This window comes from Anomaloglossus baeobatrachus, chromosome 12, assembly GCF_048569485.1.
Source record: "Anomaloglossus baeobatrachus isolate aAnoBae1 chromosome 12, aAnoBae1.hap1, whole genome shotgun sequence".
In the NCBI taxonomy this organism is placed as follows: Eukaryota; Metazoa; Chordata; class Amphibia; order Anura; family Aromobatidae; genus Anomaloglossus; species Anomaloglossus baeobatrachus.
This window is the reverse complement of record NC_134364.1, coordinates 137,070,654-137,088,964: the sequence shown is the minus strand read 5'-3', so window position 1 is coordinate 137,088,964 and position 18,311 is coordinate 137,070,654. Positions and strand designations below refer to the sequence as shown.

General features: G+C 58.9%; 1 protein-coding gene across 1 annotated transcript in view; it reads left to right on the top strand.

Annotated features, from left to right (window-relative positions):
• MTX1 (metaxin 1) overlaps positions 1-18,068 on the top strand; it is a 29,051-nt gene extending 10,983 nt beyond the window's left edge. Inside the window, exons 2-7 of the mRNA XM_075331090.1 lie at positions 6,255-6,407; positions 15,914-16,006; positions 16,087-16,269; positions 17,261-17,337; positions 17,416-17,570; positions 17,651-18,068. Of these exons, the coding sequence (XP_075187205.1) occupies positions 6,255-6,407; positions 15,914-16,006; positions 16,087-16,269; positions 17,261-17,337; positions 17,416-17,570; positions 17,651-17,868 (879 nt within the window). The 3' untranslated portion in view covers positions 17,869-18,068. The remainder of the gene's footprint in view (positions 1-6,254; positions 6,408-15,913; positions 16,007-16,086; positions 16,270-17,260; positions 17,338-17,415; positions 17,571-17,650) is intronic.
• The last annotated feature ends 243 nt before the right edge of the window (positions 18,069-18,311 follow it).

The following is an 18,311-nucleotide window of genomic DNA, read 5'->3' as shown; positions in this document are numbered from 1 at the left end:
GGCTTCCTCCTTCTTGCTTTGGCACTAAAACTGGAGAACCCGTGATACCACGGGGGGGGTATAGCCAGAGGGGGAGGGGCCTTGCACTTTTAATGTAGTGCTTTGTGTGGCCTCCAGAGGGCAGTAGCTATACCCCAATCGTCTGGGTCTCCCAATAAGAGCTAGAAGAAAAGGAATTTACGGTAAGTAACAAAATTCCCTTCGTCTGTGAACCGGCAAGTTCCGTAATCTGTAGAAACGAGCAGACAATTACGTCCACTCCACAATGATAGACTAATAGACTGAGCAAAATCCGACGCGCGTTTCGGGGGCGTCACCGGTCCCCCTTCCTCAAGGATCCTTGCTCAGTCTATTAGTCTTACTCAAACCTTATTCAGGGACTGTGGAAGTGTGCAGTGTGGTTCTTAATATTCATCTAACTAACACTAAAGTATCTTTTCTGCTACAAATACTTACTAGAAGGAATATTGCCATTATTTATGGACTGGCACGGATGTGGCACCCCCTAGGAAAAACTTTTGCAAATATTTTTTTCTGAGGAAGTTTTCTTCTCTTATTTGGACAACTACCCTCATTAACAATTTATTTTAATTTTCTAATATTTGTGATCGCCACCGGCCGGGGCCCCACGAGTATTCATTTTACAATTTATAATTAATAATCTTGATTATGCTTCTTAATGTTTGTATATACACCTTGTTTTTTGTTTGACCTTTGTAGAAATTTGCGGTTAGTATTAAAATATTATTTAATCTTACTAATCAGCGCTGGTTTTTGAGATCTTCTATATATAGAAAAATCTCAGTTATTTTTATTGTGAAAATAACAGACAATGCACGGCTTTCACCTCAAATAATGCAAAGAAAACAAGGTCATAATCATTTACACACAACAATGCTAATAATGTTTTACCTCAGGAAGATTCAGAAATCAATATTTTGTGGAATAACCAGGATTATTAATCACACCTCTCCTGCGTCTTGGCTGCTTTCCTCCAGTTTGTCACACTGCTTTTGGGTGACCTTATGCCACTCCTGGTGCAAAAGTGTAAGCAATTCTTCTTTGTTTTATGGCTTGTGACTATTCATCTTCCTCTTGATTACATTCCAGAGGTTTTCAAAGGGGTTCAGGTCTGGAGATTGGGCTGGCCATGACACGGTTTGGATGTGGTGGTCCTTCATCCACACATTGATTGACGTAGCTGTGAGGCATGGTGCATTGTCCTGCTGGAAAAACAGTCCTCAGAGTTGGGGAACATTGCCTGAGCAGAAGGAAGCAACTGTTTTTCCAGGATAACCTTGTATGTGGCCTGATTCATACGTCCTTCGCAAGGTTTAATCTGCCCAATTTCTAGAATCAGGTCATCTTCTCTGATGAGTCTAATTTTCTGCTTTGCCCAACACCTGGTCGTCTAATGGTTAGACGGAGACCTGGAGAGGCGTACAAGCCACAGTGTCTTGCACCCACTGTGACATTTGGTGGAGGATCGGTGATGATCTGGGGATGCTTCAGCAAGGCCGGAATTGGCAGATTAAACTTTGCCATGGACGTATGAATCAAGCCGCATACAAGGTTATCCTGGAGAGACAGTTGCTTTCTTCTGCGCAGGCAATGTTCCCAACTCTGAGGACTGTTTTTTTTCCAGCAGGACAATACACCATGCCACACAGCTAGGTCAATCAATGTGTGGATGAAGGACCACCACATCAAAACCCTGTCATGGCCATCCCAATCTCCAGACCTGAACCCAACTTATACCGCTTAGAATTATCACCAAAAAGTTCCATCTTCGTCTCATCAGACCAGAGAATTTTATTTCTCATAGTCTGGGATCCTTCATTTGTTTTTTTTGCAATCTCTATGCGGCTTTCATATGTCTTGCACTGAGGAGAGGCTTCTGTCGGGTACTCTGCCAGAAAGGCCCCACTGGTGGAGGCTGCAGTGATAGGTGACTTTGTGGAGCTTTCTCCCATCTCCCTACTGCATCTCTGGAGCTCAGCCACAGTGGTCTTGGGGTTCTTCGTTACCTCTCTCACCAAGGCTCTTCTCCCACGATTGTTCAGTTTGGCTGGACGGACAGGTCTAGGATGAGTTCTGCTGGTCCCAAAACTTCCTCCATTTAAGGATCATGGAGGCCACTGTGCTCTTAGTAACCTTGAGTACTGCAGAAATTCTTTTGTAACCTTGGCCAGATCTGTGCCTTGCCACAATTCTGTCTCTGAGCTCCTTGGGGCAGTTCCATTGACCTCATGATCCTCATTTGGTGTGATGTGCAGTGTGAGCTGTGAGGTCTTATATAGACAGGTGTGCGCCTTTCCAAATCACGTCCTATCAGTGTAATTACACACAGCTGGACCCCAATGAAGGAGTAGAGCCATCTCAAGGAGGATCACAAGGAAATGGACAGCATGGGACTTACATATGAGTGTCTGAGCAGAATACTTATGACCATGGGATATTTCAGTTTTTCTTGTTTAATAAATTTGCAAACATTTCCACATTTGTTTTTTTTTCTGTCAAGATGGGGGATGGGGGCAGAGCGCACATTAATGACAAAAAAAAATAAACTTTTTTGAATTTACCAAATGGCTGCAGTGAAACAAAGAGTGAAAAATTTAAAGGGGTGTGAATACTTTCCGTACCCACGTAAGAGAAAAATAAGAAAAACTGACAATTTTGCAAGGGTCTCTTAATTTTTGCCAGAGCTATATATACATGTGTTTTCCTGGTTGGTGGCTCAGCATCCGTGTGTTTTCCTATTCGGCGGGTGTTTTCCTGTTCGGTGGCTCAGCGTCAGTATGTTTTCGTGTTCGGTGTATGTTTTCCTGTTCGGCGGCTCAGCGTCCGTGTGTTTTCCTGGTCGGCGGCTCAGCGTCCGTGTGTTTTCCTGGTCTGCGGCTCAGCGTCCGTGTGTTTTCCTGTTCGGCGGGTGTTTTCCTGTTCGGTGGCTCAGCGTCAGTATGTTTTCCTGGTCGGCGGCTCAGCGTCCGTGTGTTTTCCTGTTCGGCGGCTCAGCGTCCGTGTGTTTTCCTGGTCGGCGGCTCAGCGTCCGTGGTGTTTCCTGGTCTGCGGCTCAGCGTCCGTGTGTTTTCCTGTTCGGCGGGTGTTTTCCTGGTCGGCGGCTCAGCGTCCGTGTGTTTTCCTGGTCGGCGGCTCAGCGTCCGTGTGTTTTCCTGTTCGGCGGCTCAGCGTCCGTGTGTTTTCCTGTTCGGCGGCTCAGCGTCCGTGTGTTTTCCTGGTCGGCGGCTCAGCGTCCGTGTGTTTTCCTGGTCTGCGGCTCAGCGTCCGTGTGTTTTCCTGTTCGGCGGGTGTTTTCCTGTTCGGTGGCTCAGCGTCAGTATGTTTTCCTGTTCGGTGTATGTTTTCCTGGTCGGCGGCTCAGCGTCCGTGTGTTTTCCTGGTCGGCGGCTCAGCGTCCGTGTGTTTTCCTGTTCGGCGGCTCAGCGTCCGTGTGTTTTCCTGTTCGGCGGCTCAGCGTCCGTGTGTTTTCCTGTTCGGCGGCTCAGCGTCCGTGTGTTTTCCTGTTCGGCGGCTCAGTGTCCGTGTGTTTTCCTGGCCGGCGGCTCAGCGTCCGTGTGTTTTCCTGGCTCGGCGGCTCAGCGTCCGTGTGTTTTCCTGGTCGGCGGCTCAGCGTCCGTGTGTTTTCCTGTTCGGCGGCTCAGCGTCCGTGTGTTTTCCTGTTCGGCGGGTGTTTTCCTGTTCAGTGGCTCAGCGTCAGTATGTTTTCCTGTTCGGCGGCTCAGCGTCCGTGTGTTTTCCTGTTCGGCGGCTCAGCGTCCGTGTGTTTTCCTGGTCGGCGGCTCAGCGTCCGTGTGTTTTCCTGTTCGGCGGCTCAGCGTCCGTGTGTTTTCCTGGTCGGCGGCTCAGCGTCCGTGTGTTTTCCTGGTCGGCGGCTCAGCGTCCGTGTGTTTTCCTGGTCGGCGGCTCAGCGTCCGTGTGTTTTCCTGGTCGGCGGCTCAGCGTCCGTGTGTTTTCCTGGTCGGCGGCTCAGCGTCCGTGTGTTTTCCTGTTCGGCGGCTCAGCGTCCGTGTGTTTTCCTGTTCGGCGGCTCAGCGTCCGTGTGTTTTCCTGGTCGGCGGCTCAGCGTCCGTGTGTTTTCCTGTTCGGTGTATGTTTTCCTGGTCGGCGGCTCAGCGTCCGTGTGTTTTCCTGGTCGGCGGCTCAGCGTCAGTATGTTTTCCTGTTCGGTGTATGTTTTCCTGGTCGGCGGCTCAGCGTCCGTGTGTTTTCCTGGTCGGCGGCTCAGCGTCCGTGTGTTTTCCTGTTCGGCGGCTCAGCGTCCGTGTGTTTTCCTGTTCGGCGGCTCAGCGTCCGTGTGTTTTCCTGTTCGGCGGCTCAGCGTCCGTGTGTTTTCCTGTTCGGCGGCTCAGTGTCCGTGTGTTTTCCTGTTCGGCGGCTCAGCGTCCGTGTGTTTTCCTGGTCGGCGGCTCAGCGTCCGTGTGTTTTCCTGTTCGGCGGGTGTTTTCCTGTTCAGTGGTGGCTCAGCGTCAGTATGTTTTCCTGTTCGGCGGCTCAGCGTCCGTGTGTTTTCCTGTTTGGCGGCTCAGCGTCCGTGTGTGTTTCCTGTTCGGCGGCTCAGCGTCCGTATGTTTTCTGGTCGGCGGCTCAGCGTCCGTGTGATTTTCCTGTTCGGCGGCTCAGCGTCCGTGTGTTTTCCTGTTCGGCGGCTCAGCGTCCGTGTGTTTTCCTGGTCGGCGGCTCAGCGTCCGTGTTTTCCTGGTCTGCGGCTCAGCGTCCGTGGTTTTCCTGTTCGGCGGGTGTTTTCCTGTTCGGTGGCTCAGCGTCAGTATGTTTTCCTGTTCGGTGTATGTTTTCCTGGTCGGCGGGCTCAGCGTCCGTGTGTTTTCCTGGTCGGCGGCTCAGCGTCCGTGTGTTTTTCCTGGTCGGCGGCTCAGCGTCCGTGTGTTTTCCTGGTCGGCGGCTCAGCGTCCGTGTGTTTTCCTGTTCGGCGGCTCAGCGTCCGTGTGTTTTCCTGTTCGGCGGCTCAGCGTCCGTGTGTTTTCCTGGTCGGCGGCTCAGCGTCCGGTGTGTTTTCCTGTTCGGTGTATGTTTTCCTGTTCGGCGGCTCAGCGTCCGTGTGTTTTCCTGGTCGGCGGCTCAGCGTCCGTGTGTTTTCCTGTTCGGCGGCTCAGCGTCCTTGTGTTTTCCTGGTCGGCGGCTCAGCGTCCGTGTGTTTTCCTGTTCGGCGGCTCAGCGTCCGTGTGTTTCCTGGTCGGCGGCTCAGCGTCCGTGTGTTTTCCTGTTCGGCGGCTCAGCGTCCGTGTGTTTTCCTGTTCGGCGGCTCAGCGTCCGTGTGTTTTCCTGTTCGGCGGCTCAGCGTCCGTGTGTTTTCCTGTTCGGCGGCTCAGCGTCCGTGTGTTTTCCTGTTCGGCGGCTCAGCGTCCGTGTGTTTTCCTGGTCGGCGGCTCAGCGTCCGTGTGTTTTCCTGGTCGGCGGCTCAGCGTCCGTGTGTTTTCCTGGTCGGCGGCTCAGCGTCCGTGTGTTTTCCTGGTCGGCGGCTCAGCGTCCGTGTGTTTTCCTGGTCGGCGGCTCAGCGTCCGTGTGTTTTCCTGGTCGGCGGCTCAGCGTCCGTTGTGTTTTCCTGGTCGGCGGCTCAGCGTCCGTGTGTTTTTTCTGTGCGGCGGGTGTCTCCCCTTCGGGCCCTGTGCTCCTCTGGTGATCCCCGTTCTCGGGGACCCTTCCTTACGGTGGCGGCCCTCACAGGGTTAATGTACATTATATGTATATTCTGGGCGTGGGGCACGCAGGATGAATGTCTCCGCTGTGCTAGTCTCCTTCAGGTCGTACACACAGAATGCGGCTCTTGTGGGCAGTGCGATGTTTGCACAGAGCGGGGGGGGGGGGGGGGACATCAGGCCCTGCACAGTGTGGTCAGCCCAGGAATGCGGCGTCTGGTCCTCAGGAGCTGACATCACCCCGCAGCTTCCCCAGTAGGAGGGGAGGGTTCCGCCATACTGCATACACATCATCTCCCTGATATTGGAGGCCGGTGTAGATTTTTCCCTTCTCTTCCGCACGTTTCGCTGGTTTCCGTGGTCAGTGTTGGCAGTGATCTCAGGGTACACAATGTAATTACGGGCTTGTGCGCTGATGTTCGGTCCCCATCCTCCACCCTGGTAGCAGATGATGGGGGTGAACTTTCCTTAGGGGGGTGCGATCTCCCCCTACGAATGCCTGTGGCTCCCGTTACATCATCAGCCCCTGCTGAGTGCTGCCAGGTAAATCCTTTTCATCCATGTTTTTCTTTGTTTCAGACCTACGCCAAATTCTCAGGAGCTCCCCTCAAGGTCCATAAGATCTCCAACCCCTGGAGATGCATGATTCCAGGTCAGCTGCCTGCCCTAAAGACTCTGCAGGATGGGGTCGTGCTCCAAACCAGCAAAATCATCAGCCACCTGAGGAAGCAGGTGAGCGAAACATGGGAGGGGGGCTGGGATGTCTGTAGTGTATGGATGGGAGGGGGGCTGGGATGTCTGTAGTGTATGGATGGGAGGGGGGCTGGGATGTCTGTAGTGTATGGAGGGGAGGGGGGCTGGGATGTCTGTAGGGTATGGAGGGGAGGGGGGCTGGGATGTCTGTAGTGTATGGAGGGGAGGGGGGCTGGGATGTCTGTAGGGTATGGAGGGGAGGGGGGCTGGGGTGTCTGTAGGGTATGGAGGGGAGGGGGGCTGGGGTGTCTGTAGGGTATGGAGGGGAGGGGGGCTGGGGTGTCTGTAGGGTATGGAGGGGAGGGGGGCTGGGGTGTCTGTAGGGTATGGAGGGGAGGGGGGCTGGGGTGTCTGTAGGGCATGGAGGGGAGGGGGGCTGGGGTGTCTGTAGGGCATGGAGGGGAGGGGGGCTGGGGTGTCTGTAGGGCATGGAGGGGAGGGGGGCTGGGGTGTCTGTAGGGCATGGAGGGGAGGGGGGCTGGGGTGTCTGTAGGGCATGGAGGGGAGGGGGGCTGGGGTGTCTGTAGGGCATGGAGGGGAGGGGGGCTGGGGTGTCTGTAGGGCATGGAGGGGAGGGGGGCTGGGGTGTCTGTAGGGCATGGAGGGGAGGGGGGCTGGGGTGTCTGTAGGGCATGGAGGGGAGGGGGGCTGGGGTGTCTGTAGGGCATGGAGGGGAGGGGGGCTGGGGTGTCTGTAGGGCATGGAGGGGAGGGGGGCTGGGGTGTCTGTAGGGCATGGAGGGGAGGGGGGCTGGGGTGTCTGTAGGGCATGGAGGGGAGGGGGGCTGGGGTGTCTGTAGGGCATGGAGGGGAGGGGGGCTGGGGTGTCTGTAGGGCATGGAGGGGAGGGGGGCTGGGGTGTCTGTAGGGCATGGAGGGGAGGGGGGCTGGGGTGTCTGTAGGGCATGGAGGGGAGGGGGGCTGGGGTGTCTGTAGGGCATGGAGGGGAGGGGGGCTGGGGTGTCTGTAGGGCATGGAGGGGAGGGGGGCTGGGGTGTCTGTAGGGCATGGAGGGGAGGGGGGCTGGGGTGTCTGTAGGGCATGGAGGGGAGGGGGGCTGGGGTGTCTGTAGGGCATGGAGGGGAGGGGGGCTGGGGTGTCTGTAGGGCATGGAGGGGAGGGGGGCTGCGGTGTCTGTAGGGCATGGAGGGGAGGGGGGCTGCGGTGTCTGTAGGGCATGGAGGGGAGGGGGGCTGCGGTGTCTGTAGGGCATGGAGGGGAGGGGGGCTGGGGTGTCTGTAGGGCATGGAGGGGAGGGGGGCTGGGGTGTCTGTAGGGCATGGAGGGGAGGGGGGCTGGGGTGTCTGTAGGGCATGGAGGGGAGGGGGGCTGGGGTGTCTGTAGGGCATGGAGGGGAGGGGGGCTGGGGTGTCTGTAGGGCATGGAGGGGAGGGGGGCTGGGGTGTCTGTAGGGCATGGAGGGGAGGGGGGCTGGGGTGTCTGTAGGGCATGGAGGGGAGGGGGGCTGGGCTGTCTGTAGGGCATGGAGGGGAGGGGGGCTGGGCTGTCTGTAGGGCATGGAGGGGAGGGGGGCTGGGGTGTCTGTAGGGCATGGAGGGGAGGGGGGCTGGGGTGTCTGTAGGGCATGGAGGGGAGGGGGGCTGGGGTGTCTGTAGGGCATGGAGGGGAGGGGGGCTGGGGTGTCTGTAGGGCATGGAGGGGAGGGGGGCTGGGGTGTCTGTAGGGCATGGAGGGGAGGGGGGCTGGGGTGTCTGTAGGGCATGGAGGGGAGGGGGGGCTGGGGTGTCTGTAGGGCATGGAGGGGAGGGGGGCTGGGGTGTCTGTAGGGCATGGAGGGGAGGGGGGCTGGGGTGTCTGTAGGGCATGGAGGGGAGGGGGGCTGGGGTGTCTGTAGGGCATGGAGGGGAGGGGGGCTGGGGTGTCTGTAGGGCATGGAGGGGAGGGGGGCTGGGGTGTCTGTAGGGCATGGAGGGGAGGGGGGCTGGGGTGTCTGTAGGGCATGGAGGGGAGGGGGGCTGGGGTGTCTGTAGGGCATGGAGGGGAGGGGGGCTGGGGTGTCTGTAGGGCATGGAGGGGAGGGGGGCTGGGGTGTCTGTAGGGCATGGAGGGGAGGGGGGCTGGGGTGTCTGTAGGGCATGGAGGGGAGGGGGGCTGGGGTGTCTGTAGGGCATGGAGGGGAGGGGGGCTGGGGTGTCTGTAGGGCATGGAGGGGAGGGGGGCTGGGGTGTCTGTAGGGCATGGAGGGGAGGGGGGCTGGGGTGTCTGTAGGGCATGGAGGGGAGGGGGGCTGGGGTGTCTGTAGGGCATGGAGGGGAGGGGGGCTGGGGTGTCTGTAGGGCATGGAGGGGAGGGGGGCTGGGGTGTCTGTAGGGCATGGAGGGGAGGGGGGCTGGGGTGTCTGTAGGGCATGGAGGGGAGGGGGGCTGGGGTGTCTGTAGGGTATGGAGGGGAGGGGGGCTGGGGTGTCTGTAGGGTATGGAGGGGAGGGGAGGGGGGCTGGGGTGTCTGTAGGGTATGGAGGGGAGGGGAGGGGGGCTGGGGTGTCTGTAGGGTATGGAGGGGAGGGGAGGGGGGCTGGGATGTCTGTAGGGTATGGAGGGGGAGGGGGGCTGGGATGTCTGTAGGGTATGGAGGGGAGGGGGGCTGGGATGTCTGTAGGGTATGGAGGGGAGGGGGGCTGGGATGTCTGTAGGGTATGGAGGGGAGGGGGGCTGGGATGTCTGTAGTGCATGGAGGGGAGGGGGACTGGGGTGTCTGTAGTGTATGGAGGGGAGGGGGGCTGGGGTGTCTGTAGTGCATGGATTGGATTGGAGGGGAGGGGGGCTGGGATGTCTGTAGGGTATGGAGGGGAGGGGAGGGGGGCTGGGATGTCTGTAGGGTATGGAGGGGGAGGGGGGCTGGGATGTCTGTAGGGTATGGAGGGGAGGGGGGCTGGGATGTCTGTAGGGTATGGAGGGGAGGGGGGCTGGGATGTCTGTAGGGTATGGAGGGGAGGGGGGCTGGGATGTCTGTAGTGCATGGAGGGGAGGGGGACTGGGGTGTCTGTAGTGTATGGAGGGGAGGGGGGCTGGGGTGTCTGTAGTGCATGGATTGGATTGGAGGGGAGGGGGGCTGGGGTGTCTGTAGGGTATGGAGGGGAGGGGAGGGGGGCTGGGATGTCTGTAGGGTATGGAGGGGGAGGGGGGCTGGGATGTCTGTAGGGTATGGAGGGGAGGGGGGCTGGGATGTCTGTAGTGCATGGAGGGGAGGGGGACTGGGGTGTCTGTAGTGTATGGAGGGGAGGGGGGCTGGGGTGTCTGTAGTGCATGGATTGGATTGGAGGGGAGGGGGGCTGGGGTGTCTGTAGGGTATGGAGGGGAGGGGAGGGGGGCTGGGATGTCTGTAGGGTATGGAGGGGAGGGGGGCTGGGATGTCTGTAGGGTATGGAGGGGAGGGGGGCTGGGATGTCTGTAGTGCATGGAGGGGAGGGGGACTGGGGTGTCTGTAGTGTATGGAGGGGAGGGGGGCTGGGGTGTCTGTAGTGCATGGATTGGATTGGAGGGGAGGGGGGCTGGGATGTCTGTAGTGCATGGAGGGGAGGGGGGCTGGGGTGTCTGTAGTGTATGGAGGGGAGGGGGGCTGGGGTGTCTGTAGGGCATGGAGGGGAGGGGGGCTGGGGTGTCTGTAGGGCATGGAGGGGAGGGGGGCTGGGGTGTCTGTAGGACATGGAGGGGAGGGGGTTGGGGTGTCTGTAGGGCATGGAGGGGAGGGGGGCTGGGGTGTCTGTAGGGCATGGAGGGGAGGGGGGCTGGGGTGTCTGTAGGGCATGGAGGGGAGGGGGGCTGGGGTGTCTGTAGTGCATGGAGGGGAGGGGGGCTGGGGTGTCTGTAGGGTATGGAGGGGAGGGGGGCTGGGGTGTCTGTAGGGTATGGAGGGGAGGGGAGGGGGGCTGGGGTGTCTGTAGGGTATGGAGGGGGAGGGGGGCTGGGATGTCTGTAGGGTATGGAGGGGGAGGGGGGCTGGGATGTCTGTAGGGTATGGAGGGGAGGGGGGCTGGGATGTCTGTAGGGTATGGAGGGGAGGGGGGCTGGGATGTCTGTAGTGCATGGAGGGGAGGGGGGCTGGGATGTCTGTAGTGCATGGAGGGGAGGGGGACTGGGGTGTCTGTAGTGTATGGAGGGGAGGGGGGCTGGGGTGTCTGTAGTGCATGGATTGGATTGGAGGGGAGGGGGGCTGGGATGTCTGTAGTGCATGGAGGGGAGGGGGGCTGGGGTGTCTGTAGTGTATGGAGGGGAGGGGGGCTGGGGTGTCTGTAGGGCATGGAGGGGAGGGGGGCTGGGGTGTCTGTAGGGCATGGAGGGGAGGGGGGCTGGGGTGTCTGTAGGGCATGGAGGGGAGGGGGGCTGGGGTGTCTGTAGTGCATGGAGGGGAGGGAGGCTGGGGTGTCTGTAGGGTATGGAGGGGAGGGGGGCTGGGATGTCTGTAGGGTATGGAGGGGAGGGGGGCTGGGATGTCTGTAGGGTATGGAGGGGAGGGGGGCTGGGATGTCTGTAGTGCATGGAGGGGAGGGGGGCTGGGATGTCTGTAGTGCATGGAGGGGAGGGGGACTGGGGTGTCTGTAGTGCATGGAGGGGAGGGGGACTGGGGTGTCTGTAGTGTATGGAGGGGAGGGGGGCTGGGGTGTCTGTAGGGCATGGAGGGGAGGGGGGCTGGGGTGTCTGTAGGGCATGGAGGGGAGGGGGGCTGGGGTGTCTGTAGGGCATGGAGGGGAGGGGGGCTGGGGTGTCTGTAGTGCATGGAGGGGAGGGGGGCTGGGGTGTCTGTAGGGTATGGAGGGGAGGGGGGCTGGGGTGTCTGTAGGGTATGGAGGGGAGGGGGGCTGGGGTGTCTGTAGGGTATGGAGGGGAGGGGAGGGGGGCTGGGGTGTCTGTAGGGTATGGAGGGGAGGGGAGGGGGGGCTGGGATGTCTGTAGGGTATGGAGGGGGAGGGGGGCTGGGATGTCTGTAGGGTATGGAGGGGAGGGGGGCTGGGATGTCTGTAGGGTATGGAGGGGAGGGGGGCTGGGATGTCTGTAGTGCATGGAGGGGAGGGGGACTGGGGTGTCTGTAGTGTATGGAGGGGAGGGGGGCTGGGGTGTCTGTAGTGCATGGATTGGATTGGAGGGGAGGGGGGCTGGGATGTCTGTAGTGCATGGAGGGGAGGGGGGCTGGGGTGTCTGTAGTGTATGGAGGGGAGGGGGGCTGGGGTGTCTGTAGGGCATGGAGGGGAGGGGGGCTGGGGTGTCTGTAGGGCATGGAGGGGAGGGGGGCTGGGGTGTCTGTAGGGCATGGAGGGGAGGGGGGCTGGGGTGTCTGTAGGGCATGGAGGGGAGGGGGGCTGGGGTGTCTGTAGGGCATGGAGGGGAGGGGGGCTGGGGTGTCTGTAGGGCATGGAGGGGAGGGGGGCTGGGGTGTCTGTAGGGCATGGAGGGGAGGGGGGCTGGGGTGTCTGTAGTGCATGGAGGGGAGGGGGGCTGGGGTGTCTGTAGGGTATGGAGGGGAGGGGGGCTGGGGTGTCTGTAGGGTATGGAGGGGAGGGGAGGGGGGCTGGGGTGTCTGTAGGGTATGGAGGGGGAGGGGGGCTGGGATGTCTGTAGGGTATGGAGGGGGAGGGGGGCTGGGATGTCTGTAGGGTATGGAGGGGAGGGGGGCTGGGATGTCTGTAGGGTATGGAGGGGAGGGGGGCTGGGATGTCTGTAGTGCATGGAGGGGAGGGGGGCTGGGATGTCTGTAGTGCATGGAGGGGAGGGGGGCTGGGATGTCTGTAGTGCATGGAGGGGAGGGAGACTGGGGTGTCTGTAGTGTATGGAGGGGAGGGGGGCTGGGGTGTCTGTAGTGCATGGATTGGATTGGAGGGGAGGGGGGCTGGGATGTCTGTAGTGCATGGAGGGGAGGGGGGCTGGGATGTCTGTAGGGTATGGAGGGGAGGGGGGCTGCGGTGTCTGTAGTGTATGGAGGGGAGGGGGGCTGCGGTGTCTGTAGTGCATGGAGGGGAGGGGGACTGGGGTGTCTGTAGTGTATGGAGGGGAGGGGAGGGGGGGCTGGGGTGTCTGTAGTGCATGGATTGGATTGGAGGGGAGGGGGGCTGGGATGTCTGTAGTGCATGGAGGGGAGGGGGGCTGGGGTGTCTGTAGTGTATGGAGGGGAGGGGGGCTGCGGTGTCTGTAGTGTATGGAGGGGAGGGGGGCTGGGGTGTCTGTAATGTATGGAGGGGAGGGGGGCTGCGATGTCTGTAGTGTATGGAGGGGAGGGGGGCTGCGATGTCTGTAGTGTATGGAGGGGAGGGGGCAGGGCTGTGATGTCTGTGACATGCCCAACTCTAGGTCCAGGGGTACTCGGAACCGGGCCGGACGAGTCCGGGGACGTCAGCGGTGACGGGGTCCAACTCCGTGACCCTGGCGGTGTCTTTTAAATAAAGGGGATGATGATTATATTTACAGAGGAATAAAGTCTGTGACGCCACCTGTGGTTTAGCAGCTATGTGAGCCGCCGCTGCGTGTTCCCCGGGGCAGGTGGTCATGCTGCAGCTGAGGTACTATTGCTCCCCACGGGTGGAGCGGGACCCCGGGACTTTTGGAAAAGATGGAGATTTCACACACAGGGAGGCTGCTTGCCACACAAGTCTTGCTATCGGTCTCTTCAAGGCCACTGATGTGCGGCTCCACAAGTTCAGGCAATCACCGTCCATAGTGAGAGCAGGACCTTGGATAGCAATAACTTTCTCACACCGGGTCTTTCTTTCTGTACCTTTACTGATGTCAGCCGGTTATCTCCAGAGTACAGTCCGGGTGGTCGGGTGGCAGATGGGATTTCCACATCTGTGAGTTTTGAGGCCTCCTTATTGCTGCGCGTTTAAGTCCTGGGCTGTCTAAAACCTGGCCCTGACCTCTCCTGTGTCTGTCACTTGTATATCAGGCGTAATGAACAGTTCTCCTGGCACCACTAACTCCGCTGCGGTCCCTGGCCCTGACCTCTCCTGTGTCTCTCACTTGTATAGCAGGCGTAATGAACCGCTCTCCTGGCACCACTAACTCCGCTGCGGTCCCTGGCCTTGACCTCTCCTGTGTGTCTCACTTGTATAGCAGGCGTAATGAACCGCTCTCCTGGCACCACTAACTCCGCTGCGGTCCCTGGCCCTGACCTCTCCTGTGTCTGTCACTTGTATATCAGGCGTAATGAACCGCTCTCCTGGCACCACTAACTCCGCTGCGGTCCCTGGCCCTGACCTCTCCTGTGTCTCTCACTTGTATAGCAGGCGTAATGAACCGTTCTCTTGGGCACCACTAACTCCGCTGCGGTCCCTGGTCCTGACCTCTCCTGTGTCTCTCACTTGTATAGCAGGTGATGAGATCCGTTCTCTTGGGCACCACTAACTTTGCTGTGGGCCCTGGCCCTGACCTCTCCTGTGTCTCTCACTTGTATAGCAGGCGTAATGAACCGTTCTCCTGGCACCACTAACTCCGCTGCGGTCCCTGGCCTCTCCTGTGTCTCTCACTTGTATAGCAGGTGATGAGAACCGTTCTCCTGGGCACCACTAACTCTGCTGTGGGCCCTGGCCTCGACCTCTCCTGTGTCTCTCACTTGTATAGCAGGCGTAATGAACCGTTCTCCTGGCACCACTAACTCTGCTGTGGTCCCTGGCCCTGACCTCTCCTGTGTCTCTCACTTGTATAGCAGGCGTAATGAACCGTTCTCCTGGCACCACTAACTCCGCTGCGGTCCCTGGCCCTGACCTCTCCTGTGTCTGTCACTTGTATAGCAGGCGTAATGAACCGTTCTCCTGGGCACCACTAACTTCGCTGCGGTCCCTGGCCCTGACCTCTCCTGTACCTCTCACTTGTATAGCAGGCGTAATGAACCGTTCTCTTGGGCACCACTAACTCCGCTGCGGTCCCTGGCTCTGTTGATGGCGGTGCCACAAGTGTTTCTGTGCTGGAGACTGACGTCCCCCTCGCTTCCGGACTTTGCTGCTGGGCCTGACTGAACCCGTGCAGACTCGGACTCCGGTGTCCGGGTTGCTTCTTCTGGAGTGAACCGAACTGGTCCCTTCACCCCTTCTCTGTCTCGCCTTGCCTCTGACCCTCACTCAGGATCCCTCTCACTGCTGGGCTTTTCCCCTGGTACTGGCCCAGCACAGCCTGCTTCCTCTGTCCGTTCTGCACTGGACAAGACTGGTTTCCACCCCCAGCATCTGAATGTCTAGGAGACTTCACCTGACCTGAGCCAGTACTCCTGACGTCAGCTAAGTACAGTTCCCCCTACAGGCCTGGTGTGGAAAGTGTTGTGAATACTTCAAATGTGGAAACCCCTTACTGCACCAACCAGATATTACTGTGGCTACATAACCGTCGGGTGCCACATTTGCACTTTGAGGGGAGGGGGCAGCGATGTCTGTACTGTATGGGGGGAGGGGCAGCAATGTCTGTACTGTATGGGGGGAGGGGCAGCAATGTCTGTACTGTATGGGGGGAGGGGCAGCAATGTCTGTACTGTATGGGGGGAGGGGCAGCAATGTCTGTACTGTATGGGGGGAGGGGCAGCAATGTCTGTACTGTATGGGGGGGAGGGGCAGCAATGTCTGTACTGTATGGGGGGGAGGGGCAGCAATGTCTGTACTGTATGGGGGGGAGGGGCAGCAATGTCTGTACTGTATGGGGGGGAGGGGCAGCAATGTCTGTACTGTATGGGGGGGAGGGGCAGCAATGTCTGTACTGTATGGGGGGGAGGGGCAGCAATGTCTGTACTGTATGGGGGGGAGGGGCAGCAATGTCTGTACTGTATGGGGGGGAGGGGCAGCAATGTCTGTACTGTATGGGGGGGAGGGGCAGCAATGTCTGTACTGTATGGGGGGGAGGGGCAGCAATGTCTGTACTGTATGGGGGGGAGGGGCAGCAATGTCTGTACTGTATGGGGGGGAGGGGCAGCAATGTCTGTACTGTATGGGGGGGGAGGGGCAGCAATGTCTGTACTGTATGGGGGGGAGGGGCAGCAATGTCTGTACTGTATGGGGGGGAGGGGCAGCAATGTCTGTACTGTATGGGGGGGAGGGGCAGCAATGTCTGTACTGTATGGGGGGGAGGGGCAGCAATGTCTGTACTGTATGGGGGGGAGGGGCAGCAATGTCTGTACTGTATGGGGGGGAGGGGCAGCAATGTCTGTACTGTATGGGGGGGAGGGGCAGCAATGTCTGTACTGTATGGGGGGGAGGGGCAGCAATGTCTGTACTGTATGGGGGGGCAGCAATGTCTGTACTGTATGGGGGGAGGGGCAGCAATCTCTGCTCTGTATGGGGGGGACGGGGGCAGCAATGTCTGTGCTGTATTAGGGGGAGGGGGCTGCAATGTTTGTACTGTATGTATGGAGGGGGTATTGCGATGTCTGCACTGTATGGAAGGAGGTTGCTGTGTCTGTAGTTTATGGGGGAGACGAGGTTGTGATGTTTGCACTGTATACGGGGGAAGGGACCGCGCGGTCTTTAAAGATGATTGGTGTTTGTTGTGTCCTTAGAAATACAACGCAGATTACGACCTGACGGCTAAGCAGGGGGCCGACACCTTGGCTTTCATCTCTCTCCTGGAGGAGAAGTTACTGCCAGCACTGGTGAGTCCAGCTATCATCTCTCGTATTCATACTTAGGGTCTCCCCATAATCTGGACCAACAGTGCCCTCTTCCCTAACAGATCCATACATTCTGGGTAGACGCCAAAAACTATGTAGACCACACTCGCAGGTGGTATGCCGAGACCATCCCCTTCCCACTCAACTTCTTCATTCCCAACCAAATTCATAAGAAACATCTGGAGCGTCTGCAGCTGATCCAGGGCGAGAGCTGGTCGGAGGATGATGAGACCGCTGAGAAACAGGTGTGGAAAGGGGGATCTGGGGGGGAGAGGGAGACTAAACCACCGAGAAACAGGTGCGGGAAGGGGGAGCTGGGGCGCGGGGGGGGGGGGTACGAGACAGTAGAGAAACAGATGTGAGAAGGGGGAGCTGAGGGGATGAGACCGCTGAGAAACAGGTGCGGATAGGGGGAGCACGACAAGACCGACGAAAAACAGGTGCTGGAAGGGGGACAAAGCTGCAGAGAAACAGCTGTGGGAAGGGGGAGTTGGGGGGAGGACGACGAGACCACGGAGAAACAGATGTGAGAAAAGGGAGCTGCTGGGAGGATGATGAGACCGCCGAGAAAAATGTGCGGGAAGGGGGAGAGTGCATGAGGATGACGAGAGCGCCGAGAAACAGGTACGGGAAGGGGGAGATTGCGTGAGGATGACGAGAGCGCCGAGAAACAGGTACGGGAAGGGGGAGATTGCGTGAGGATGACCAGAGCACCGAGAAACGGGCGCGGGACGAGGGAGATTGCGTGAGGATCACGAGAGCGCCGAGAAGCAGGTGCGGGAAGGAGGAGCTGGCGGGAGGATGACGAGACTGCCAAGAAACAGGTATGGGAAGGGGGAGATTGCGTGAGGATGACGAGAGCGCCGAGAAACAGGTACGGGAAGGGGGAGATTGCGTGAGGATGACCAGAGCACTGAGAAACAGGCGCGGGACGAGGGAGATTGCGTGAGGATCACGAGAGCGCCGAGAAGCAGGTGCGGGAAGGAGGAGCTGGCGGGAGGATGACGAGACTGCCAAGAAACAGGAGCAGAAAGGGGGAGATGGCTGGAGTATTTCGATAAACATGTGAGGGAAGGGGGGAGCTGGCGACAGTATGACGAGACTGTTTAGAAACAGGTATGAGAAGGAACCACTCAGAAAACGGGGGCTGGATGGGGGATGCGGAAAGCTGCTCAGGTGGGGGAGCGATTGTGTGGTTCTTGATGTACAGGTACCAGTAACCCTGTCCCCCCTCAGCTGTACGTGGACGCCCAGGAATGTCTCACCCTCCTCTCACAGCGGCTGGGGCCACACCAGTTCTTCTTCGGGGACTCGTAAGTGTTTCATCTTGATGCTGGGGACCACTTTGTTATCCACCTTGTCTGATGATGTCATCCTATGGTCCCCTGCAGCCCGGCTTCTTTGGATGCCCACATCTTCAGCCACGTGGCCCTGATCCTAAGCGTGAAGCTGCCCAGCAGCCGCCTGCAGCAGCACCTGAGGTCTCTGCCCAACCTGTGCCAGTATTGTTCTTCCATCCTCAGCATCTACTTCTCCCTGGATGGAGGTGGGTTTCCTGCGCCCGGGTCGTAAGTGCTTTCCGTGTCTGGGAGGTCTCACTCAACACTGTTTTTTATGTCTTTGCAGAGACCTTTCCTCGTATCTCACCTAAGACTCCACCAGGCGAGACGCCCGAGTACGAGGAGGAGCCCCACAAAAGGCGAAACCAGCTCCTATCCGTGGCGGTGGGGCTGCTGGCCATGATTAGCTACGCTCTGCTGAGCGGGATAGTCTCCATCCAGCGGGTGTCGGGAGATAAAGCAGTGAAGCGTGGGTTAGCGCTGGAGGAGGAGGAAGAGGAGTGACGCACAAGCGGGCCGGCCGGGATATCATTCCATTACCTTCCTATATCCTGTTAGGATATGTAAGGCCACAGTGGGGACACCTGCCTCGAGGGGATAAATGGGTGTCCACAGGCTATTCTATACGTGCCAGTACATGTGCAGCAAGTGGGGTCACCTCGCACCCCACTACTGATGTATTATAATAAATAATGATTATGTCATGTCAGGAGTACACTGGGGTCTGATAAGTGTCTGTGAATGGCATGTCTGCTGCAGGGGAGGGGAAAGTGGGGCCTAACAGCCAGCGGGGTGGGAAGGGAAGCGGGGTAGAAGAGCCAGAGGGGTAGAGGAAAGTGGGGCCTAACAGCCACAGGGGTGGGAGGGGAAGCGGGGTAGAAGAGCCAGAGGAGAAGGATTCAATAGAGCTTAAGAGGCATAGGGAGGAAGGAAAGGGGTAAGGATGG